Raw genomic sequence first — 27931 nt, forward strand, 5'->3', positions numbered from 1 at the left:
ACAAAAGTAATTTTAGTATTTACTTAGAAATGTATGTGTAATTCCTTTTTTTATGAACAAAAACTTTCTACTTTCTTGGGATTCATAGAAAAAACAGTATTTCACAATCGAAATAACATATTGAAATTTATTCATACAAAATTACAAGATTATTTAGAAACTTTCAATACATATAAAAAAAACTATAACCTAATAGTGCTTCAATATGTGATAGCGTTCGAAACACTTTCCTTTATGCAGGGGCACATTGCAAAACTTGCACATGTACCGCGTTTCACTGCGTAGTTTGTGAGCGGAACATACGCTACAATGATTTTATTTTTTTGTTGTGTTTCAAATTCATTGTATTGACAGGTAGATAGATCGGGTACCGCCGACAATAGAAAACACATGACCCCGCACCCATTTAGAACCATTTGAACAAAATGGCGTATGACGAGTTTTCTCATTTCCCGCAAAAAATGTGTTAATTTGAGGAGGTCTGCATAGTTCCTGTAAGCACTCTGGCCATAGGCTCATTTCAACTTATTCCCTTGACAGTAGCCCAGTCCCAAGTCCCTTTAATGAAGTTCACCGGGGTTGTCATTGGGTATTCTGGTTCCACAGTGTCATCCCAGCATCTGAACCTTCTTCACATCAAGGCAGGACATTGGCACGATAGGTGAATTGGAGTTTCTTAATTTTCTTCACATCTGCAGCGTGGCAACATAGTTGCTTTTAATTTTATTTATAATATCATCAGAAATCATTTTTTGTATTGCATGAATGCTCTTATACAATAATAACGGAATCACCGCAAATCTCCAATGCAATTTATTGGAAAATGGCCAAATTAGATTTATGCAGAAATGGATTTACTGTCTCTATAATAAAAACATTTGTTTATTTCTTTTTGGCAACAAGTGCTTCATATCGCCACCGAGCCGGAATTGACTGTTAAATAATAATGGCAAATAGAGTTTAGTTTGGCTTGCACACAGAAAATACTGGTGAAAACTCAAATGACAGAACTTTCTTTTCTCAACCAAAGAGTGTTCAAGATATAAAAAAATTATTACGCAGAGGTGGCTCTAGAACTAGAAGTCCTAAAGTGGAAGGTCAATCGAAAAAAATTAATGTGAAATGATATTACATATTGCTAATGCGCAGGGCATATTATAAAAACGCCAATATATGTAATTAATTTGCCGGTACTCACATATTCTGAAGCCGGTATTACAATATTGTTTCATTTAAGATTATTTATCTAATTATTTACACATATAACTAATCAATGTTTTTTTTTTCTTTTGAAAGATCTTTTCCTCCTAAAAGTTTTTAAATCACTAACTCCAATCACAGTCCATTGTTTATAAGTAGATTTGAAAAGTAAACAATGATAGCAAAAGTATCCATACATTAATTTTATTGCACCCGCAAAACCACTGACAAAAATTATAGCTTTTTTGTTTTAAAATATCATTTTTAACCTCTTTATTTTTCTCTCTTGTAACATAATCTAATTGTCACTTTATTTGAATGCGTTTGTCACGATTCAATGTATTTTTTGCGATTTCTTTCAATACGATATCCACAGAAGACATTTTAAATTATTCAAAGCAAATTCATGATGGCTATCGTGTATAATATTCAAGTTCATGATAGCTATCGTTTATCACATCTCCCTCTAATGCCTTAATAATCCTAGGTCTTAGATATCTCTATCGCACCGCGGTCATGTCCGTAAACCCCCTAAAAATAAATTTTGTATGTTTATTTTAGTTAAAAGGCGTAAATCACAAAAAGTCAAATAAATTTTAGACATTTAAAAACGCCCATTTCAATATACAAATAGTAACAAATATTGCATTGACTCAAAATGGACAAAATCAGAAAATTTACTCGAAGCAAAAAAATTAATAATTCAAGAACCAAAAAAATACTGAAAATACCAGAAATATGTAAAGCGCGTCCCATATTATGGACAAATTATTAAAAAAAAAACACTAAAATACGAATGAAAATGCATTATTTTGCTTCTCCAGGCGTAATATATAATGTCACACCCCAAGTATTTTCCTCCTTTAAAATAAATTTTATTGTAATTAAACTGATACAATTTGTTATACACTGCATTTACCAATAGTTCTCAGTTACCTAAATCCTTATTCGAAGGAATTTAAAAGCACAATATGGTACTTACTTGTAGGTAGTGTACAAAACTACAGCATAATATTATTGAAATAAATAAAAATAATATATTTGAATGACTAATAACAATTCTACAAAGTCTACAGGGGATTAACTGTTTCAGAAAATCAAAACAAACAAATTGAAGAACTCATAAAATTATATTTCATATTCAATTGAAGCTAATCAAATAGAATTAATCACAATCTGACAGTTCAAAACAACATACTTGAACATAGTAACAGAACAATTACATGTCATATAGAATACTAACTATAATAAATAAAATAAACAGAATATTATATGTAATACATTCATATAATAATACGATCAATAGAAGAAGTATTCCAATACAGAAATCCAACTGTTTTTTTTAATTAAAGATGTGAGTCAATTAAATGTATTTTTTAAATTTTCTGACAGCTGAGGAAATTGAATATGAAAATATTCTAACAAAATTATGGGCCAGTAACATTATCAGCATTATTTGGAAGATGTAATAGCTGTTAATTTTTAAAATAATGAAGTAAATTTAATGCAGTCATTAAAAACTATGTTAGTATGTTAGGTTATGTTTATTTGATAATTAAAACGTAAGATATGAGACATTTGTCTATGATTATAGAAGTAATAATAAAAGAGAATGTAAAAACGAAAGATTATATTATTTTGTAAGTACCTAGGTTTATAAATTATGATATCTATTGTATATAGAAATTACTTCACAAAATGCGAGCTAAATAAAAGTAAATGAGTCTGTTAATGAGGTGTTAATTTAACCAAATCATATACCTGGCGTACCTTCCGTAGAAAGTAAATTATTTTTTTCACAAATTCAAGTGAATGAATTTTACTATTTAACTTCTGATATATTATGGATAGCGTTTTAAAATTGTATTGTAAAACAACCATTTACCGGCTCAGATACAGTACATAAATAATAACACATCGATTGTAATTACGATTGGAAATGAATAAATCGTTAATATTTATATTGTGAAAACTTGTAGTGCAATATAAAATTATATTTTCTGTAAACAATGGATGTATCGGCTGTAAATAATTGAGGTTATCTTTATAAAACCGTAGTTTTAACTGGCCGGTTTTTGCGTTAAAAATTGTTATAAATTAACTGATGGGCATATTATGTCAAACGGCCACAAATCGGAATGTGAGCAATTTCACTTTCTAATAGTGAGGTTAGGTCGCCTGACATGTTACGTATGAAAAGTAGTCTACATCCGCGATGACATTTGGCCGAATCAATCAATTGGAGTATATTAGGGTATCCTGGCTCCTCGGCGGGTATTACCTTGACAGAATCCAGCGGGTACATCACGCAGTGCTCCATCACTCCCGCGATCGCTCCCGCCGTCATATGGGTGACAACATTTGACGTCGGGAGGGTTTCATAATCTTCAAAGTTCATAATACTCCAAAACTGGCACTGGTCACGAACAATCAACCACTGCTTCTATATTACCTCACGCCGAGATTTATTATTATCGATGTGCTTTACATTCGCACGCAAATTTTCGTTTTTGGCCGAATCGCTGAAAGCTGTAACACTTAATCCCGAACCTTCCCGTCAGAAAAACGGCGAACGACTGTTTTGCGGTGTTTAGTCTGTTTACAGTTCACTGTTTTATTTTATCACACGTTTTTTCCCCGTGCGCAGGCGCCTGCATAGTTGGACGTAGTACTATAGATGATGATATTAGAAACTATTTCACCCAATGTGCTTTAAAATATACTGCGACTCTAACGGCATGAACTTTAACTACGATAAATTTACACGCAATTTTATCGGTTTCTATGATAGTTGAAATCCACTCCCCTGGATGACGTTCCGGCTTAAAGTTTAGAACTTCTGTCTTTGATAACTTTCATTTTCATCTATAGTATTTGCAATAGTCCATACCTATTTATATGCTCATATTCAAAACAAGTAATAATTTGTTATGCAATCTTAAAAAAAATGATAAAAGATCTGGATTACTTCTTAAATATTTTTCACCAAATCCGATTTGTTTCGCAGATAAAATTCTATTATTTTTTGTACAAAAGTTAAATCAAGAATAATTTGGTTTTATTTGATTGAAACCATTCTCTCCTCATATTTTTTTAATAATTTTCAAATAACTGACTCCCAACTATCAGCGAAACTCTCTTTGGTTTATTATTAATATGATCACACCAACCCTAATTTTTAATTATGACCCTTTACACGCATTTAAGCATATCTTGCGCAAATATCTCTAAAAACTATTTCTATTACATGGGTGGTTCACCTCATTATACGTAACCAAAAGAGGGAAGTTAGTATTATCCACGTAATAAAAGTCTAACCTAATTGGCGTTAGTAAAATTGTATCGTTTTATCAAATGAGAAATTGCATCCAGATCAACATTATCATTTCAATTTAGTATTTCTGTTTCCATTGTCATTGAAATATGAAAATTTGACCTAGAAATCAATGACGACTCGATTTATAAAATGGCCGCCGTAGAATCGGTCGGATTCATGGCGAAACTAAATTGAGTAGGTATTTGGACAAAACACATTACGCTAACCGCGCTAACCCATATTGTTTTATAATATCGATACATTTGGCTTCGGGAAACCACTACTTACCTATGGATTTCATATTATATCAAAAAGATAATTTCCAATAAAAAAATAAATTAATGCGACGTTGTCGTGTCAATTTTGACAACGTCGCACCGGTTTATTTATTTGGTGTTGTTATCAGATTGGATTTGATGTTATGTATCTACCCACCTTTTAGAAAACAAACATCCAAATCATTTTTTTAGAAATAAATGTAGTTTTTTTTTCAATATTTAATATTATAAATTAAAATGTCAGACTCCTCACATTATTATTATGTCGAATGGAGCTATTTTCTTGCATTTTTTTTCATTCCTTCCTACCTACCTGTTTTCGAAAAGTCATACTTTTAGACGAGTGTCACAATATGAGTATATATCTGCATACTTTTTCTAAAAAAATTGGACCCAATAATTAATATTCTGAAACATAATCTGAAATCGAAAACTGGCCATCTATTGGCTGTATTTTAATTTTTTTTAATAATTGAACAGTCCAGTTCACGTTAACTGGTGATTCTCAGTTCGTTTCAGCGTTTGATCAAATGTTAGTCAGTTGTCAAGCGTAACTGTCACGTAGCTATGCTTGGCAACTGATCTTCTATGATCATGGAAAATATTATAACTACTTCTGAGACCTCATTAGGTTAGCCAGCATTTTGTCCATGAAGAGTTGTTTGGTCTGCCTAAAGGTCTGGTTCCAAGAGTTATGAAGGCCATCTCCTACTAGTCAATCCATGCTAGTCAGCTGCTGGTTATGAAGAGTTGATATAAGGGCCGGCCTAAAACCTCAAGGGTGCTGGATTAGGTGTTAGGTATTACCAGCACCTTGACTCTTTGGCAAGTCGGCACCCGGAGCAGACTGCTCCAGTTGCGCCTGCTTAGGGCCGGCACCGGTCGATGTGTCTCCAAGTACCTACTGTAATATCTTGTCTTAGGCCTAGGATCATTCTAAAGCTAAGACAGTAATTATTGCACTATGAACATACAAATGTTCCAAAATTGTTGGACCTATCTAGACTATCGGCTATCTTTGATCTAGATTAGGGGTCGGCAGACTTTCAAGTGAAAAGAGCCAAGTTGTCAAGAAAGCAGAATAACAAACAGGAGAGCCACACAAACAGGTGGTGAAAAAGTCATCCCCCTATATTAGTGTGTGGTACCAAATGGGCAAACATTGCGGTGTTCAACAACTTGCCTCAAGGAGACTGGCTCAGAACGGGATAATAGCAGACGTGGCCGGCTCCGAGAATATCTTTGCTTTGTCTCCAGATATCAGTTGAGGAAAGGCGATTGGACCATAATTTTTCAAGGACAGAGTCGGCAACACAGTTATGACTGGCGAGCATGTGTATCAACTCTGGCGGTGGCCACTTAAGAGGAAGCTACAAGCCAAAATGTGTATATTCTTGGTATACCTTATATTGTAGGTAATAGGCATTAAAATTGCTTGACAAACAGAGTCTAAAAAAAGTTAGATTTCAATCACAAAACTGGTTTTTATTTATTTTGTAAATAATTTTATAAGAAAGCAAAAAAGTTAATCAAGTGAAACTGTCACAGATAATCTTAGCTATAGTACTGTATTTTTTTTAAGTTGTTTCCTTTACGTGTTCACACATTTATATTGAAAAAAAATTTTTAGTAGTTTACATTTATATTTTTTATTGAGTAATTAATTTTTTTATTTGTATTCTATCAAGCGAACCGATAGGAAAACCTTCAATTTATCTAAAGCATATTTTTTGGTATTCATAATGTACACCAATTCATTATAAAGATTAATGAAAATAGTGATTTAGCATTAAGCTTCGCCTTAACCGATATTATCTTCACGACTTAATGATCCCTACTGATGTTTTAAAAGAATTGGTTAGACGGCAAAACTGTTTCTCAAAAAAAAATGCAAAATGAATTGAAAAATTATTTCTGCAAAAAATACAATGGCAAAAACGGATGCAGATGATTAATTCCTTTTCCTTACTTCTTGGTTCGGCTCCCAAATGCACAGCATAATATATATTTTTTACCAATTTAATCAGTGCGATTTATTTAGTTAATTCGAAGTAGTTAGGCTATTTTTTCTTCATGAAATGTATCCAAATTTATCTATGCAGATGGTCAAAACAGAAACTAACTAATAAACAATGTTTTTGATAGCCATGTGGAATATTATGTCTGAAGCACTAATAATGTTCCACCCAGAGATGTGTTTTATTTCAAATAAATCCATTTCAAATGGAAATGCAAAATGCAAAATGGGTATTTTCCATTTTGCATTATGCTTTTCTAAAAACCATTTTGCATTTTAAATGTTTTCTCAATGCATTTTCCATTTTAAATGCTTTTTTGCAACATTCTTCTTACTATCTCCACTCATCTTTTTTTCATAAGTGCCAAATATCAGTCGGTCCTCAACCTCGCTATGAGAGATAATTTACATTTGTCAAGTTGCTCCCTGGTAGGAGCCCTGGCAATTGAGTGATACCATTACAAAAATACTGATTCAAATACTGAACATGGGGCCATGACGCTGTAATATTAAATGTTAGATAGCAGTTTCTATGTTTTTACGTTGGCAACATTAGTCCCGCGCAAATTTTTTGTGGTTTCATAATCTGTAGTCGTGGTGTTTTTGGATTTACCATCATGTAATATCTTTGTTCTACATTGATGTCCATTATTAAATAACAAAATTGTTTAAAAATTCAATAATTATTTTAATTGTTTGACCTGAGAAACCATTTTGCATTTTCAATGCATTTTGAAAAAAGGTTTTTTTTTCTATTTTTCATTTGAAATGGTTTTCTAAAAACCATTTTGCATTTTGCATTTTCAAATGGAAAAGTTTTGACCCATTTCCATTTTGCATTTAAAATCGTTTTGGGTACCCATTTTGCACATCTCTGGTTCCACCACATGCACTGATGAGATAATGCACAGTAGAAATGCCTTCTATAATGACTTAGTACCTTCTGGTTGTAGCCCATTTATCACGCGCTCTGTATCTCTTACACTTCCCTCACATTGTATATATCGTACATCCAATGTCACATTTGAATTTCATAATTAATGATCAAACACAGTTTTGTATTGTATTTATGATAAATTAAAAACAAAAATTAATTCAAATTTTTAAGTCCTGATTTTTGGATCACGAAACACTCCTACATCTCATTTCTTGAGTTCTTTATTCTATGATCACGGCTATGAAGTATGAAAGTACGTTAGATTATATTATTTATTGTAATTAATGTGCAACTGAAGTCTGGCATGGTAGCAAGACAAGCAGTAGGTATTTAAGGCGATGCATTACGTCGTGTAATATTTTAATTTGAGCCGCTATCAATAATAACCCTTACGTAGATGACGATAAGGTTTAAATTCCCGCTTAACACCATCGGCATGTTTTGATTTATGCAAGAAAAAAACATGGCCAAAAAGTGCCTTTTATTTTATTTTGTGGATGTTCAGGCATAAATATTTAATTTTTTTTCGATCATTTTATAAATAACTTAATTTTCCACATTATACAATAAAATCATAACCGAAAATGGGTTCGTAAGTAGGAGATTTTGAACTTTAAAGCAGTTTTCATAGGCCTCTACATTATTTTTTTCTGGACTTATAAAAAGACTTATCTAAAAAATATTCGATTATTTCAAAGGCCAAGATGTATTCTACTCGCAGTATTTAATTAAAGCATCTGAAAAATTTCTAGGAGACCAAATTTTCAAACCAAAAACACATGATTTTGCATTACTACGTATGGCATCGCCTTAGAGAATCCTTGGTTGTCCGTCTATCTTCATTATCACCTGTCATCCGAGACTAGACATTATTCCACTATCCCAACATCACAGTAAAATCTTAATGTAAACATTGATTATGTTGAGAGACATTATGTTGATAGACAGAGTGAAAAATTGGTTCTGCTTTTTACCTCCAAATGACCTCCAACGCTCCCAACTCCAGTTCCTGCGCACCAGTTCTCGCTTGCTGATCGTGGAACATGTTTCAACGAGATATTACATAGTATGCAGTAGTGCCTCTAATTATATAACTATGAATATAAACGACAAAGACTTTATATTTATTAAGGATATTTAGGAGAGGGATATAAATAAAAAGAAACTTCATAAGCAAATGGTTTATTTTTTTAAATATATCAATCTAAATTTGCAAGTGTTGTGATAATTATCTAAAAGAAAATAATAGGTAAATAATAAGGGAGTCGAATTATTATAACAGCATTTAGCGAGAGATAAAAAGACTAATTTAAAATTGGTACAAATTACCGAAAATTTGGTCAAATTCAATGAAGTGTTGTTATATTAATGAATTCAATTTTTTGTATAAATATTATCATGTCATTTATTTATGACTGACAATTTTCTCAATGAACACATTTTGTAGTGTAGAAAAATGCCAAAGGAAAGATACAAAAATTCTTAAAAAATGCGTTTATTTAAATTAATGTTAAATGGAGCGTACATTATAATATACGCATTCAAAGATGGTGCTAATTTAATTATTTTAGAAAAAAAAACACTTTTTGGAAGTTATGCTTTAAAATATGAAGATAAATTGTTTGTTTCCGCATGTACATATGTTATATGAATAAATAATTTAATCCATGTAAAAAATCAAGTACAAAAAATACAATATTGTATTTGTATGTCGTTCTTGAAAGAATTGAATTTATATATGCACAAAACTGTTTATTATTTATTTGTATTGCGTATGTGCGCAAACAAACAATTAAGATTGTGAAAAGTGTTTTTTTCCTAAAATAATTAAATTAGCGCCATCTACGCACGCATAGATTATAACATGTATATGTCCGTTTACCCTTAAGTAAGAAAACTGTAAAAACAACAATACTTTTATTCTTCTGTTAAATATTGTAAGATAATATGGAAAGAAAAATATACAACTATTGCAAGAATCGATTTGGTGCGCACATTGATGGTAAGCTTTTATAGTATGTAATATAATTACATACATAAGTAAGTAGAAAGATTTCCTATTTGATAACAAAAATTAAAATTATAATCATCTTATGATTGTGTCATAAATAAACAGGTTTCGGTGCAGATTTAAAAATAAAATTGTTTATAAGGGTAATGTTATAAAAGATAACCCTATTATTGCTTTAAATACAAAATTTTAAAGAAATAATAAAATTTGAAAAAAGGTGTGCAAAAAAAATTTTTTTTAACCTTCTCAATCTCAATGCTGGCCTTTCTTAACGCGTCTATCGCATCATGTGGCACGTTCTGACACAATGTTTCAGTGAAACTTTATGGATCACATTTGCCACAGCTAGGAAGATCAGATTGATAGCATCAATTTTTATTTATTAAGTAGTAACAAACGGAATAGTGAACAAAAATTTGTTAAGTTATAATAATTGAAGGTTTAAATAAAATTTGGAGTAGATAAATACATACTTGTATGTAATAAATCTTTTTTTTAATCATAGGAAAGTAGTCTTTACTTAATTCTTATTAATTATATCTTCACACCGATAAGCGATCTCACCTGAAAGGCATTTGCATAACTCCACCTTAATATCATTAAATAATAAACTACTAACTAACATAAATACCTAGGAAAATATATTAATTATTCTTCCAAAGCACAGAATGCTGAAATATTTTTAATTTTACATCCCCGAAATAAAAACATAAATTGAATGAAATAAAAAATGTTTTCAAACACTAATCAAGTAGAGAATAGATGCTGCGTAACAAAGTATGGTAAGGCGGCATACATACAATGCTCTCACTGTGAATCCATCAATGCGTAACTCATACTAAAAAGTGCCAATAACCCTATATGAGTTGATTGATTGTTTAAAATCTCTTTTCAGTGGCTTGGCCAGTTTACAACTGTAATCGGAGTAAAACAAACTAACACTACAGAGTCGTTTAGTATATAACCTGTTACCCAGGTTAGACCAAAAGGTTTCGTCACTCTATTATGAAAGCAACTCTATTGTGTATGACGATATAAGTGATGTTGTCAAGTTACGACGTAAAACTATCTGATTTCTGTTGGACAGGAAAAGTAATGTTTTTTTTGCTTTTTTTATAGAATTATTGAGTTGCATCAGTCAAATCGTTTTTACTAGATTTATGTCATTTTTGTTATAATGCGGTGATATAATTACATTATATGTGATGAAAGAACGATTATAGAAATAATTCCCCTTTGTATATACCTACATATTTTGAAACATAAGCAAATTAATATTTATCATTCAATTTAAAATGCAAAGCCCGTCTAATGGTTTTGTCTCTCCTGGAAAGTGGCCAAATATGACTTTTGCAGAAATGGTTTGATGAATTCAATGAAATATGTTGTATGCAACAATCATAAATTTACCTTTACAATGCTGACCTTTTCAAAGCAATCTATCCCATCTGCACGTTTTGAAACATTCTGCGACACATCACATAAGCGACATCCGGGTATGGGAATAGCCACCGATGGATCACATAGTACGTGACAGCCGTGTAGATAAGGTTAAGTGTAACATTGTTACAATATTTTGAATAAATTATCACGCAGGATGTAAAATTAAAGATATATTTTTTAAACCAATTGCTTCTCAATAGTGAAAATAGAATATAATTTTATATAAAGCATTCAAGCTGGTTCACTGAAGCTTATTTGTGGGTTTCTTCCCCTCCCCGAGTACCTAGAAGCTCAATTAAGCTTACAATATTAAAATTACACCAAAATATCTATTCTTTTAAGGACTAGGCAAAGCAAAATATTAGAATATCATTTTAAATCTACTTCCCAATTTACAAAAACATTTAGCACAAATTATAATTATTTATTAAAACACTCTTAATCATTCATAGAACCTATTTCTGGGAGCATCTTCAATGAGTTAATGAAAATGGTGCACCTTAGTGAATTGAACAAAAATCAAATAATAATAATAAGCAATAAGGGAAGCATTATTTGAAAATGGACAGATTATGAAACTTGTAGAAAATACATATTATGTTTGTAGGCAGTGTGTGCTCTTGCAATTATTATTAAAAAAAATAAACAGATTAAACTTATTAATAACAACTATATAAAAACATTATTGTAACAAGTTATGTTATATGTAGTAATTTTGCTTTAAACTGAGTTTATATTATTTGTGATCTTGAAATAAAATATATTGTACAAACTACGTAATGAAAAATGTGACACAAATTAAACGGAAACAAAATAAAAACAAAATACAGTGACTACAATGAAAGCAGTATAAATCAAGGAATCGAACCAAATCATTTTAAAAATAGATTTTATCCAACAACAATAGATGTCACTTATTCACATTGAAGGTAGAATTCAGAATCCAGGCAGGCATGGAAAAACATTGAATAAAGAAGAAAACTACAAGTGCCTCTCTTACTCTTGCTTTGAAATTGTACATTGTACATTGTAATCGTAATAGACGCAAATTGGGCTTATATTTGGATCACGAAACACGCCAACAGGAAGGCACTTCTCGTGATATTCTTCTAAAAAGTACAGATACATATTTTGTTTTAATTCTTATACTTGGATAACAAATGATTGATATCTATTTTATCATTATCTTTCATACATGCCTGGGTTATTATGCACCAAATAATTTGAGACAGAATTATCATACAAACAAACATGGGCACAAATAATAACAATATTACAATCTTTCTCAGGTGTTTACCTCTTACAGAATTAAAATAATATTAATTATTAAATCAGGGCAAATTATACAGGCATATATCTTAGAAGTAAGTCTATATGTATCTGCGACAATAATTAAACATTTCAAAAGCACGCAGCGGTATCATACAAAGCCGTATTGCTTTATGCTCTTTACTAGTATATAATATTTTTATACTCTCTATAAGGTAGGAATCTCTCATCGAAAAACATAATTTGCAAAAGGAGAATAAATTGAATGTTCTTACATCTATTGGCATGTTTTAGAAATGAAGATTAATTGGTGATAGTATTTTTAAACATTTTTGTGATATTTTGTGAAAACATTTCACTATCAGAATTTTAAAGATATTCTCTCTCAATACTCGCGCTAAACTATTTTAGGAAAGATCTCGATTATAAAGGAATTTGGTTCTATAGAATAGAATATATTTTCTAAAAACGTTTGAGGTAAAAATTTTCTACACCAAGTCTAAAATTCATATGAAATATTATTATTTCTTAAATTTAATTCGGTTTTGCACAATTTGTGTAAATCGTAGATTATGAAAAAAATGTGACAATTTAGTTTCCTCATTTTTTTTCTTTGTGTTTTTAATAGTTTTTAAAATCGAGAAACTTTTAGTTTACCGTCAAGTTTAAAAATAAAATTATATCTAATTTATATCCAATAGATGAAGGTTCTAATAGTACGTTAACATACCGATGATGAAGATATTCTGTTTCAGAAATTAGTAGTTTGTGATTAGTTGTGACAATATGTTTGACAATAAATAGCACGATATAAAAGAAACATTACACTTGAAAGTAACAGGAAAATAATTAGACAGTCACGGTACAATTTATGCAGAGTAACACAAATAGATTAAAACTTTCAAAAATTCAAAAGTACCATGTGATAATTTCTGTATGCACATAGAATAATTTTATTATTACACACATAGTACGAAAGGAATATTACTTTAATTATTAACAAATAAATAAGATAACACAATAATAATAAATTATATTCCTAAAGGATAAATTTCAAGAAAAAAAAAGTATAAATAAAGAAAAAAAAAATTTACGAAAATAGTTTTCTCAATACGGAATCCAATTAAAAAGTGGTATGTATGATCCCAGTCAAAGAATTTAAAATATTCTACAAGTATTTTGTAGTCATAGTCATTGGTATTATGAAAGAACAAACGTAAAGATTATAACTTAGGCTAAAATTACAAGTTAAGACATAAAATGAATAATAATAATATATTAAAGGATTATGTTTCTTAAAAGTATTTTTGGGTATGTACGTCTGGTGTTTGTAAGAACGTTGTGGTGTGATGTTGTGAACAGGCCAGGACAGATTAGAAGAGGTATGCACGTCTCTTTATTTCGTTACGCCTCCACTGCGGCAAGCGGTAGAATTCCACACGGCCACATTGGAGGATCGCCTCGAATTCCACGTCCGAAAGATGGCGCTAAAGATGAAAAAGGACATTTAAAAATGATGATATCGTATAAAATAGGATACATGAGTTTATTTACAAGGCCAGTGGGACTATAGTATCCCCAATTCAGGGAATGTTGTGGAGTTAGACTACAACCAAACCTAAAAGTAATTTTTTAAAAAGAAACTCTATACAAGAGATCTGTGTGTGTTCCTTCCTTGATCTATAACGTGTGCTGGGATGCTTTATGGATGGTCTTTAAAATTATATGCCTTTGTATAATTTAGATGTTGCAAATCCTTTATTCCATTCAATTAGCATGACGATCGTAGGGAGCTGCTAACAAGTTTGAGGAGATCTCACTTCACTTCTTTTAGTGTGTTGTTCAGAAAGGGAAGAAAATTATAAAATGCAATATTATGTATGATTAAACGTCGGTAAGCAGCCCCTCGGATAAGTGACATCTCTTGACATAAATTAAAACATTGTATTCTTCTACATAACTCTCCCATCTGTGGTCGTAAATTAAAAGCTTATAACAATTGTATGAAGTATTCACACAAGTCTTCAAGACATGAAGCAGATAGTTCAGTTTATGATTGTTCTCAAAGTCTTTCCGATATGCAACAATGATAGAAAGATCAATGATATTTGATTTTCTGGGCATCATCCATGGAAACAGCAACAGAAATATAAAATTTAAAGCATTCCATGCTAGAGCCTCTTCAGTCGCAAATGGTAGAGGTAGAATAGCTAGCTCGTGCTGGTGAGCTGAGCACCTTGCAATACAATACCGTTGGAAGAGACTCACCTCCAGATTGAGCCTGTCCACGTCGTGCGGCAGGCGGTAGTTGGTGATCAGCAGCAGGTGGTAGGGGTAGATCTTGGCAGGCTCGTGCACCAGATGGGAGTGTGCCATGTTTGGCAGGGAACGCCGTACGCCTCCCCCGCCGCCCCCCGGGCGATGAGCAGCCAACGGCGGCCCCGCCCTCAGGATGCCCACAAAGGTGGACGATATGGGGATGTCAGCAGCGGTCTAGATGCGTATAAAACGATTAGCTTATGAATTTAACATGCAATAAAACCGGTAAAAAATTGAAGCAATGAGTTCCTGTAACGCAATTTCGTAGCTCACGTTGAGAAAGAATTTGCTATAATAATAATAATAATTGTTTATTCCAGAATGTGGGGAGGTGAGTGCAATCCCACACATTCCATAAAATATATCCATAAAATATAGCTATATCCACATTCATACAATCATTTAAAAGTCAACTAAAGGCCTACAAGCAAACCCAAAGTATGCAAGCGCCTAGTAATGCCACTTAAACTTTTCAATTCAGCGCAATCTATCGGTATTACAATGGAAGATGCTCTGAGGAACTAGCGTCATTGATCCCTTCGGCACCGGTGCGTAGTCGGGATACACGCCAAACGCGCGCCCAACATTTGTACACAGTTGACACTTGTCACATGAGAACGGGTCGCTTCTACGATTCGTTCTTAAGTTCAACAGCTCGGCTGTGGAACGAACTGCCGGCCTCTGTGTTTCCTCCCTCCTACAACATGGGACTCTTCAAGACCCATGTTCACTCCTTCCTCTCCAAAAAAAGACCCTCCACACAGCATCCCCAAAGATGACATAGGCCCCGAGGGAAATTATTTTCTTCTGGGCCTCCTGTGTGGAGTAAATATAAAAAAAAAAAAAAAAAAAAAATATATCACCATGCAGCACGTTCTGACATAATGTTTGTGTTTTAGTAAAACTTAATGGATCAAATATGCGACAGCCGCGTAGCTGAGGCTAACCCATATTACAAATATTCCAAAATAAATCATTCGGTTAGCCCTGGGAGTCTCAAAATGGTCGAGGAGTTTGGGAAGTTTCCGTCATAAACAAATATATCTTAAATCTAGCGAAATCCCCACCCATGAAAATGTATTAAAAACAGTTATATCTGTATGACAAATGTTTCCAAACAAAATAAAAAAGGATGAACTAATCCTCCAGAAGGATTAGCCCGGCATTTGACGGCCGGCATAGTCCAGTGGTAACGCATTGGACTGCCATTCCGAAGGTAGCGGGTTCGAACCCGGCGTGCGCAAATAAATTTTATTTGATTAATTTGTGTTATTTCACAATTAATTAATTAAAATAATATATAGTATATTTGCGGCACGTTCCAGAATGGAAGATACTACCAGTATCGCCCTGGTGTAAGACCACCATTCAGAATTGAAACGTTGCTCCAAATGGCTTTAGCCGTGTTTAGTGACTAGATCTGAATAGCCAGGTACTTCCCCACCTTCCTCTTTCCCTTCCCCACTTACCTTCAGCCTCACAACATCCCCCAATTGGGGATGCCATAGTCTCACTGGCTCCAGACGGGAGCAGTTGGGACTCTTGTGAGGTATTCACTATAAAAAAAAAAAAAAAAGCCCACTGCAGCCATTCTTATTACATGTACTTCGGCATAGTGTATTTTTTTACATTATTTTCTTTGTCCATCCTCTATATGTGCATCATCTTCCTTTCATCTTTATTATTATTTTTGGACAATTTTAAGTACCACCGTTTGGTAGTGAAATCACCCCAGGGGCACTTTCTTAATGTTATTCATCTTTAATCCTTAAGTAAGTCTTTCATTCTTTCTTATCTTTAACTAGCTGACGTGTATGCGGCGTTGCTTGGGGTTGTGAATGATTTGAAGTAAAGTTTTGAGGTTGTGTTGTGAATTCTAGAATAAACATTGATTGTATTTGCATAATTTAGAAGAACTAAACGCACAAACAGACAGTTGCGGATAACGACTTTATTTTATTATCTTTAATACAAAATAACATTTACTAATTGTAGCAAACAGTACAACTGAGAGAATCTTTATCTCTGGAATCATAAATTCTATTATGTAATATGTACATAGTTGATACGCTTGCATGATTAACAAAACATGTGGAAGCAATGGTAGGATAAATTATTATGTTCCAGATGATTATAAAAATGATGTGCATTGATTTGCGAGTATATGGAACAATACACAAATGGTACGTTTATAACATGAATAGTACAATACATCTGGTGGATTTGTGTTTGGGGCGGGACAACATATTGAAAATGTACACACTAATGGAGATACCATCCAAAATTAGAGACTACTTTGACCCCTGACACCAAATAAAGTGCATTTTTAAATAACCAATGATACCTCTCTACCCAATGTTTATGTGTGATGTTGGCAAATATGATAGCTGTAAGAATTATTGCAATAAATGTAACATTTATTGTAATAAATGAAACATTTATTGTAATAAATGTAACATTTATTGTAATAAATGTAACGATTATTGTAATTAATGTAACGATAATGGTAATAAATGTAATAAATGTAACCATTGTTGTAATAAATGTAACAATTATTGAAATAAATGTAACAATTATTGTAATAAATGTAACAATTATTGTAATAAATATAACCATTATTGTAACAAATACAATTATTGTAATAAATGTAACAATTATTGTAATAAATGTAACAATTATCGAATAAATGTAACAATTATTGTAATAAATGTAACAATTATTGTAATAAATGTAACAATTATTGTAATAAATGTAACAATTATTGTAATAAATGTAACAATTATTGTAATAAATGTAACAATTATTGTAATAAATGATATAATTATAGCAATAAATGTTACATACATAGTAATAAACTTAACAATTATTGTAATAAATGCTACAATTTATTATGGCAATGAATGTTACATATATCGAAATAAATGTTTTTATGATTGGAATAAATGTTTCAATTACAATGATTGTAAGAACTGTTACAATTATTGTAATAAATGTGACAAATAACAAAAAAATATGTAACAAATGTGTCCGCAATGTATGAACTACGACATATGAAAACATTATGTCACTTGCAATAAATGTGTCTCTTGTAAACACATTTTTTGCTTGACAACAGATGCGTCACATGTAGAAAATATGTCGCTTACAACAAAAGTATCACTTTTAACAAATATGTAACAGATGTGTCTTTTATCAATATACCTGATAAAATGTAAAATGTGTACAGCAGTTAGTTATGTAATGGGTAAATGCATGCAATTCTTATTACGTAACACGGGTGATATTTACACACAAATAAATGGAATTTGCTCTTACCATGGCACTTCGGTCCACATCTGTGATAGATCCGCCAGATACTGCAGCCGCATTAAGGAAAGCAGAAGCAGGTCATAAATAAATAATACTTATTTACACATGTGAATATAAATATTTTTTTCATATGTAGTTTCTTCAATTTAAAAAAAAGCTTACGTTTACCAAATTAAAGATTATTTTTTTGTCACAGATATCTTACAACTCAATGTGGAATTAATATCAAGATGGCGGTGAAAACATTTTTGTAAAGATTATCAAACTTAACAGCTAACATCACAGAATCACTTAAAACGTTTTGATGTACAAAAGTGACTTGTTACTTTAGGCCTTCTTTCACCCCCGTGAATATATATATACGGATATGCAAGTATCCAATACTCATGTTGTATACTCACGTTATGTACTCACGTCGCAAACAAATTGTCGCGCACAGTTTGTACATGTCGCTAAGGAAATTACGAGACCCACGTTGCCACCAATCATTGTTGAATTCTCTAAACCTCAAAACTAGAATGCTCTCATAACCTCAATACCAACCAAACAGTTGCTGTAGCTGTCATTTTTCATTGTTATAAAATATCTAATGCAAGTGACGCCATGTTTAAAGTCTTGGAGATCCGAATGGTGACCACCTCGCCCGACTGGTCGCAGGAGACTGATGTCGCCGACCAGTTAAAAAAATGATACTTGAATCGTCGAGTATCGAAGAAGGGCCTTGCACGTTAAGTATTTAATATAAAACATGATGTATAGATATGTACAAACAAAAGTTCATAAGAAGATATATGGAGAGTCAATTCTTGGGGTATTGAGGTATTAGCAGAATCTCTCGACAGTCTCTTTCACTCAAACTGAGCCACCACTGAAATTAGACATATTGAAAAGACTGAAAAATATTTCAGATTCTATTGGTACTGAGCAAAAACTCAGTAAAACATAGATGGTTAAAAGGGAAATTAATCATCTTTTACCGAGTCTTCCCTCTACGGTCTACGGAAGAGTCAGTAAAGGATTCCAACAGAATTTTGCTTTAGTTAGATATACCCTCAGATTTGACATTGTTCAAAGTCCATATATCTCGGCAATAGAGCTAGGAAACGATATTATGTTTACATTAACTTAGCGTTGTAAGTCTTTACCATAACAAACTTCAATATTTCGCATCAAGCACAAGTCACTTTGTATTTTTTTTTAAGTAAAGTGTTTTTTTTCACTTCTCATCGGAGGTCAAGATTTAAGTTTCATGTCAATCATTGAATGCTGTAATAATATCATTCTAGAATTGTTGTCCTAACCTCAAAAACATAACAAACCAAAACATTATATTGATAATAACTATTTATTCTGTACTTACAAGGAAAAAGCAATAGAGAATTTATATTTATATTTACAGTACATTTTATGTATAAATATTGTGTTACGGTGTGGGAATTAATTTATTTCTGCTATAATTTAGTTTATGGAAGAATTTGTGAGTAAGCAAAGCAAGTTATTATTGAATAAATAAATTAAAAATAAAATACCTATATCTAGAAAATAAATTAAATTGTTTACTAAAATAGAGACAAAGAATAAAAATAATATTATCAAACTAAATAATTTGAATCATTTAAAAATACAATGAGTAATAAAAAAGAGATACACAATAAATATCTTGCAAACTATGTTAACTCATTGAGACATGTAAAAATATATTTCTTTAGTTAAAAAAAAAAAATTTGTATAATATATTTTTCAAATTTCACTATTTTGACTAATTTTACACTAAAGTCATAAAGAAGCTGTATTATTGTTTAAAATTGATAAAACATTAAGCCTCGTTCAGACCAGGAGTAAAAAGAGTTTAATTCTGCATTTTAATTTTGTAATTTTTATTTATTTCATTTTAACACACTTTGGGCGGAAAGGGTAGTTCTACCTTTTACGCCGGTCCTACTTGAATGGCGGAGAAGGTATTGCTGTCCAATAATTTCAAATAAACATTTTATATCAATCTCTTTGTAAGGGTCCCAACTATATGAATATATATATTTAAAAATGTGAACCAAAATAGCATCACTAAATGGCCCACCACTGACTTTAACTTCAAAATTAGGCATTAATATCTACTATGTAATTTTTTTTTATTAAAATATATGTACTATTTTAAAAGATATAGCTGTTTAACAAAATTTATTTTTCCCGAATGGAACCCTTGTTTTCACCCGCATGAAATGTGTTAATATGAAAACAAAGAAATTGCTCCGTAAAAATCGCTGGACTCCAACTCCTTACACTCTTTGTGAAAATCAGCATGGCTGTAATTGCAGTTTACTAAAATACTCCCAATCTGAACGGAGCTTCAATATACAAAAGAGGAACAGAATAGATAATTACAAAGAAAATTATACCAATGTTCTACAAACATTTTATTTGTGAACCGTTAACCAATTAAAAGAATCATTCGTTTTAGTTTTATCAACAGGCAACATGCCTTCAATACTTTAATGTATATTAATAATTATTTTGAATTAATAAGAAAGTAAAAAGCATTATCTTTTTAATTTGTAATTTGTTATGGGTGTAATCTAAAAGTTATTAAAACCTTAATATTATAGCAACACAGGAAAATGCACCGCACTCAAAATGTCGGCTTTGGCCATGTTCGTAATAAACTAACTGCTGCACATTTGTTTTAAATACCATTTAAGTTCAATTAATTATTTATTACAACCAAAGATATTAGAAGAACGAGATGTGCTATGAGCAGTTCATACTGTGTGGAATTGTTTTGCCCAGTGTCGCCGGTTTTGTTCACCAATACTACTGCACACCTTCGCTTGCGCTAAGGTATCCGCACTAATACATAGAACAGATTTCTGTGCGTACACGTCCCGATAGTATTCAAAGTACCCTAATTAGGTAGTACTCCGCCTATGGTCCGGCGGCCAGCATAGCATATCTCGTTCTTCTAATATCTTTGGTTACAACTGTTATCACAGCTGTTTCGCCTTCTGAAGTCATTATAATTTTTTTTTAAATATAAGAGATTTAAATAAACAAACGTCTAGAACCCTCCTGTATAGAATTGCGATGAATTTGAACTCTGCTTAACTCTACAGGCCTTGGAAGGACATTACTAGCCACAAACATCGTATTCCATTATAGCCTTTGAAGGACAGATCTGACCGGGGCGTCAATACATTTTAAAAGTATTTTTATCTTTTTTTCTATAATGCGTAGATATGTGATATGTTCGTCATTGGAAAGATAAATAATTATTCTTCACAATTTGTATCAAATATTTAAACATTATTACATGAATAAAATTTTAAAAAATTGTCAAAGTGCGTGATTACGAATTGGTGGCATTTTTTCATTGACAGTTGAAAGTCAAATAATTATTTATATTTTTTTGTTGTATAAACGGAATTAAAAGTGAAGTGACAGTTTTATTACTAATTACCTACACAAAAGGAATATGTTTTATAAATATTGAATTCTTTAAAAATTATGGACATTCCGAGTCGAAATGTCCTGATAAGTTTTTTGTCAACTTTTTCATGTTTGATATTAAAAATTTATTGTTTAGAAAGATAGATGTTTTTTTCAAATGCAAATATTTCAAAGATAATTTTATCTAGTTTCTAAAATATTTCTTTTTAGATACCTCGGGAGCATTCCGAAATTCCAAGAAAATTCACCATGTCATTGGGACTTGTTGGTAAAAATATTTAAAAACCTGAAGGGTTAAATTTATATACTTATCCATTAAAAAATCGTGCAAGATTGGAGATTAGAAAACTAGTGGACGATTTTCCTGTGTTGCTGTATTATTAGAGAATTCAGAACGTGGTATTAATTAATTAGAGTTAGTAAGAAGAAGTAATTATAAGGTGGACTCACTGTCGGACTTCCCGCTACTGAACTCGGTGCTGTGCGTCTTATCACCGAGGCCGCTGAACGAAAAGTCACCCTAAAACGACAACATGATAAGTATTTAATAGTTAATAATCGCTATGCTTTTGTCATCATCTTCTGTATAGACTGTTTGTGCTCCACAAAATAAATAAATAACTATTATCAAACTGTAAACATATTATCGTCCATTATTCCAAATCTAACTTAGCGATTGCTGAGCTATAATTTGGCCTAAGCCACTTCCAAATGCACAACTTCTATGTATAACGCGAACTGTGGCTTTATCAACCGTGACTGAGCCAATTTTTCAGACAGCCATGCAGTATTCATCATTGTGACAGATGATGGATATTGCAAGGCTATCTGAAACATAAGAAAGATTAGGGAAGTGCAACACAGTTCACTTTCCATATTTACATAAAATAATAAATTACTACCGATTCATGAGAATCTTAAATCAATTAGTAAATATGTACTGTTAAAGTCAGATGAAAGTTTTCCATTATGGCTTCCTGCGTGCAATTGAAGCATTGAGTGGAAAAAAGGCATTCTTATTGGCCTAATGCCATTTATTAGCTGAAACAATGGTTTGTTCCCTGTTTTACTGTCTGACAAAAACTCATTTCAATTTGACGAACATAGATGTTTCTGTGCGTATTTAAAAAGACAAGTGTCGTACGTAGTTCCTCTATCCACCCGATTCACCCCAAAACTTCCGTCGGGCTGTCGGGTCAATTTGTCATTTCTTGCCGTGTTTTTTTAACTCTTGACATGCCAAGATGCCAAACAAAACATCTATAACCAAGTGGGTCTTTCGAAGACCCCATGCATTTTCTGTCTTATGGGCTTTTAAAGTAAACCCAATTCAGTCAATTATTAATGGTAACTTATGTATTTGCGCAGAAATAAGTAAAATACTAAAATGATATGTCAAGTATTTAAGCTAATATAAGGAGGATAGTAATTTTGGGTACTACCTACTCCCCCAATTGGCTGCGGGATAGTTAAAACCCAAAAATATTATTAACAAACGCATTTTAAAATTTTTGTTTTTATGTTAATATTTATTTCTGCAAACTTGTTTATTTTCATTCTAATAAAATAATATTATTTCTAATACTTCAACAGTCTTTTTTATCAAGATGATTAAATTTGTTGGATGGGTGGAAAAAGGGCCTAGTACCCAAGTGCAATAAAATGCATTTTGTGAATATTTACGACAGACTTTGCCTTTGTTTTGTAATCATTTTCAATTTAACTAACTAAATATAAATCATCTAACATAAAGATTCATTGAAATTTAAACTGCTAAAACTTTGAATGCCATTTCCTTAGAACTCCTCTTTTCCACACAATGCTCCAACTATTCTACCATGATATAATGCTTTCAGATGCATTGAAGATAAAACAGTACTATGTATTTCCTTAAGAGATTTTTTTTAAATCTGACTCCCCTATATTGAATTATTATCTCTGTAAAATAGAATTTCGGTGTGACTTACACGGTGATGATTGCGACATTAAAAAAGGCTGTTAAGACACTATGAGCGGGAATGGTATTTTTACCCGCGCAGCCGAATGGTGCTTATCGGCGGGACGGGTAAAAATACCCTTTACGCCGGCTCCACTTCAAAGGCGAGGAAGGTAAAGTTACCCCATTATTTCCCGTGACTATTTAATCTAAACGCTCGAAGACATTACAAACTACACCCACATATAACAAAAAAAGATAAGCCGTTGTTTCTTTTATGTACACACATACTCTTGCGCAGCTCAATGAGAGATTGCGCGTAATAATTAGGCAATTTTATAGTGTTAAATTTCAAAGATTGTTTGTTAGTTGTACTGGGAATATGAGTACCTATTATATTTTTATGACGTGTTATAAATTCATTGGACCTTTACTCTTATGAGATAATCCTGAGGATGTTATTACAATAATCCTTTCCTGAATGAGAGATAACACAAAAATTGTTTAGCAATTGAATGTATTCCCGGCACTCGTTACTTGTGAAGATAGAGTGGCGCTAATATACACGTGCTTTAGTTATGATATACAGAGTTACAAAACAGACGTGTTTTTTTAGTGGATTTTATTTAATTGATATTTTCTTTAACCCTTCAAATATGCCTTCAGATAATAACGAAAGTGATGAGGATATATTTTTGTGCTAATCGCGAAAAACACCCGCTGTAGGCTAGAGTCTATTGTTTGAAGCGCCCGACTACAATGTGTTAATAATACTGAATTGAATGAACCTACGCACCTGATGTTTTTTCATATCACAGGAATTCACATTTATGAATAACTAGCTGATCTCCCCGGGGTTGCCAGGGCTTTATGCAGAATTTTTTGAAATCAGAGTAGACAGTAATTTTCGTCTTATTTTGTACGTCAAAATGTTAAAAAATTCGACGAGTAGCATCAACATACTGCTTTAGGGGGTAGGAAAAGGGGTTGGGGGTGGTTTTTCGAATTCTCGTGTAGACAGTGACCTTCCTCATGTTTTATCAACCTCGGAATAAAACTATAGATTTGTATACAAATCAAATCCACGCCGCCCGCCCGCCCGCCACAAACAGAAAATCAACTTTATATAATATTAAAGTATAAATCCTTAGTTCAGAGCTAGCTTATAGCAAATCCTATAATATCATAATTTTCTTTCTGACCACCGATTTTTTAAATTGTTTTTCATGTTTATTACATAAATCTTAACCCTTTCACAGCCAGCAATAGCTGTTAACACTCATTTTCTATCTAATTTTTAACTTTACAAAATGACACTATAAAAATTGGCAAAAATTATTTTTATATAATAGATGTACATAGCACAGATTTTTCCATAAGCCCGTAGGTTATCTTGGAACAATTAAAGTTAACCTTACAATGCTATTCAATCATGCGGCACGTTTTGAAACTTCAGGAATCATATACACGATATACGCCTACGGGGATAGCCGCCGATGGATCACATTTGCGACAGCCGCGTAGATAAGGTTAAAATAATTAAATATTCAACAACTACAATCGAGTTAAATATTTTATAAACATTTGTACACTAAACAATAGAGTATTTATGAATTAAATAGAGAAAAACTGAATTGCTTGTAACTTACTGCAGTACTGGAGGAGAATGTATGAGACCTGCCTCCAAGTCCGTACCCAGGTTTGGGAACTTGCCTTAACGAAGACACGACTGTGAAATATATCAAAAACACCAATCCAGATATAGTTCAAGTGGAATTTTGAATTCTTTATAACCTAACATGACTCTAAACAGACCTAACCTCCTAGTTACCTAGATACCTGATGATTTTTACCGTAGAATGCAGTCAATTTTTCGTATCCTGTAAAGTTGATTATTAAAAAAAACCACAAAATATGTTATTTGCGTTACTATTTTGAAATAATGATTGCAATTGCAAATCACAGTATCCAAATAGTAACATTAAGATTAGTATGTAACGAAATTGGTTATGATAAGTTATTTATTGGTAGTATGTAATGTACTTTGTCATCAAAACCAATTTAGTTAGCACAGATTTTGTAAAAAGCATGCATATTGATACAGGGAAAGCTTCACACAATATAAACCATGAAACAGTAAAGGATAGTTTATGGTTTTGTTAAAACACCCATTGGATTGTTATTTCTTACATCGGAATGCTAATTCTTACAACAGATAATTTATTCTTTCATCGAATCATTATACTTGTTTTTCAAATTGCATTGTTTATTCTTACATCCGATTGTTTAATCTCACATAGCATTGTAATTCTTACATCGGATTGTTAAATATTAGATTAGATTAAATAAGTCTTTCATGGTGGTGTGTAAGAAGTTATGTAGTTGTTTTTTATGTTAGTGTAAAAAATGATTGTCGAAGGACCTTGAATGATTGAGCAATGCCCACTGCACATAAGATAATATTTGTTGTATGGATACAGGAAGGACTCACCATTGGGAAAGGGGCACTTGTTTCTTCCCGTCTTTTCTTCACAACAATGTCACTTAACACAAGCGGATTGCACTATATCGTCGCGAATAATAATTTCGTAAGATAAGGGAGACGAGATCTCGAGCGGATGCGGTTTATTGTTAGCGGTTTGGGTTATTGCAACATACTGACTACCAAAGGGCACATAAATTAGCAGGAATGGGAAGGAAGGTAGGAACAAAGGAACAACAATACTATCTCAGTACAGTGGTCGCAGGTATGTGTGTATGTGTGCATGAGATGTGTGTATAATTAATGTCTATTGCGTATTGGCGCAACCATGCCCCCCGCCTGGAAGGGGATGAAAGAATCCACTTCCATAAACCATAAAAAGGTCAGTACGCTTTAACGTTAAAACGAACAAAATTGTAGTAGCACGCGGTAAAATTAGTATTAATTTGTAAAAAGGTCAGAAAAATGTTAATATGTGATGCTATTGTATTAATTTAGTAATAAAATTAATCAGCGGTAAATTTAAACTAAATTAAATAGAATAATGTAGAAAATAAAAAAAAGAGGGCCATAGATGTACCATCTGATGACCAAGTTGCCAAGGACTATTATTGCGACGGTAAAGGGCAGAGTTTTACTACTGCTCTGCGGTATATGCCGGTGTTCGTTTTGACATCAGCAACACGGGTCACTCCGTCCAAACCGGGATATACGTTGACTATTATGCCAATAGGCCATTGAAGAGGCGCAATATTGTCACACTTGATCATTACAATTGTGCCTGCCGTTACCGGGTTTGAACTCGTGTTCCATTTCTGCCGCGATTGTAAAGTATTTAAATATTCCATACGCCAGCGGTTCCAGAAAGTCTGGACGAGATGATCGACGAGATGCTTCCTTTGCAGTAAGTTTACAGACTCGTTGGACAAGTCAGCGGCGGGTAGAGATTTTAACGGCGTAAGTGTTAAAAAATGCGCGGGTGTTAAAGGTAACGGAGCTGAAACATCGGTGACACTAAGTACCGACAGCGGACGTGAGTTTAAAATTGCTTCAATCTGAGAAAGCACTGTCTGCATCTCTTCGTAAGTCAGTAGAGAGGTGCCTACGATTTTATTTAAATAACTCTTCAGGCATTTAATGTTACTTTCCCAGATTCCACCAAAGTGTGGAGCTTGAGGAGGATTCATTTTCCATTCGATGCGGTTTTCCCGTAGATTATTTGAGAGTTCCTTCTTATAATTACGAGACTCTATTAGATCGAATAAAGAGTTTAAATGAGACTTAGCTCCCACGAAGTTCGTTCCATTATCGGAGTATATTACACTCACAGGACCACGACGATGGTAAAAAACGCTTGAAAGCGTTGAGAAAGACTTCGGTGGAAAGATCTGAAGCGAGTTCGATATGAACCGCACGGGTCACTAGGCAGATAAATATGCAAATGTATGCCTTTTGACTTCGGACCCCCCGACGTCTATAAGGGATTATTTGTAGCGGGCCAGCGTAGTCAACACCTGTGTGTAGAAAAGCCTTAGCTTCGCGGACGCGACAAGCGGGTAAATCTCCCATTATTGGGAATTGTGGTTTAGGCTTAACTTTGAAGCACGTATTGCACCGATGGACGCGCTTCCGGACCAGATTACGCGATGAAAGTATCCAGAATCTCTGTCTTAGTAGAGACATGAGTAAAGTGGGACCCGTATGTAGGTTCTTTATATGATAGTAATCTATTATTAAATCGACTACATGATCACGCGCGGGTAATAGAATGGGATGACGACTGTCAAATTCTATTTCAGCGTTTTTTAATCTGCCTCCTACCCTTAGAATACCGTGATGAAGAAACGGATTCAATTTTGCAATAGCTCGCCGAACCTTCTTCCCATCATTGACTGCCTTTATATCTTCGGAGAAATGTTCTTGCTGTATTGATTTTATAACAGCTATTTCTGCAGTTAAGATATGACTTAATT

General features: G+C 32.6%; 2 protein-coding genes across 14 annotated transcripts in view; both read right to left on the bottom strand.

The window, feature by feature from the left end:
• The window catches only part of mfrn (mitochondrial iron transporter mitoferrin), a 69126-nt gene extending 65364 nt beyond the window's left edge, over nt 1–3762 (bottom strand). The window contains exon 1 of the mRNA XM_089646735.1: nt 3482–3762. Within this exon, the coding sequence (XP_089502861.1) occupies nt 3482–3598 (117 nt within the window). The 5' untranslated portion in view covers nt 3599–3762. The remainder of the gene's footprint in view (nt 1–3481) is intronic.
• Nucleotides 3763–8971: 5209 nt separating this feature from the next.
• The window catches only part of Unc-115a (actin binding LIM protein Uncoordinated 115a), a 262629-nt gene continuing 243669 nt past the window's right edge, over nt 8972–27931 (bottom strand). For 6 of the 13 annotated variants that reach the window (XM_089646759.1, XM_089646753.1, XM_089646755.1 and 3 more), the window contains exons 18-21: nt 21991–22060; nt 18106–18146; nt 14740–14964; nt 8972–13958 (exon numbers count right to left, since the gene is read on the bottom strand). In XM_089646759.1, the coding sequence (XP_089502885.1) occupies nt 13845–13958; nt 14740–14964; nt 18106–18146; nt 21991–22060 (450 nt within the window). In that variant the 3' untranslated portion in view covers nt 8972–13844. Of the gene's footprint in view, nt 13959–14739; nt 14965–18105; nt 18147–21990; nt 22061–25125; nt 25206–27931 lie in introns of those variants that run through there. The other 7 variants (XM_089646765.1, XM_089646764.1, XM_089646762.1 and 4 more) reach the window with 5 other exon arrangements.

The sequence above is a fragment of the Hesperophylax consimilis genome, chromosome 25 (genome assembly GCF_061612785.1).
Source record: "Hesperophylax consimilis isolate HC1 chromosome 25, BYU_Hcon_1.0, whole genome shotgun sequence".
NCBI classification, from domain to species: Eukaryota; Metazoa; Arthropoda; class Insecta; order Trichoptera; family Limnephilidae; genus Hesperophylax; species Hesperophylax consimilis.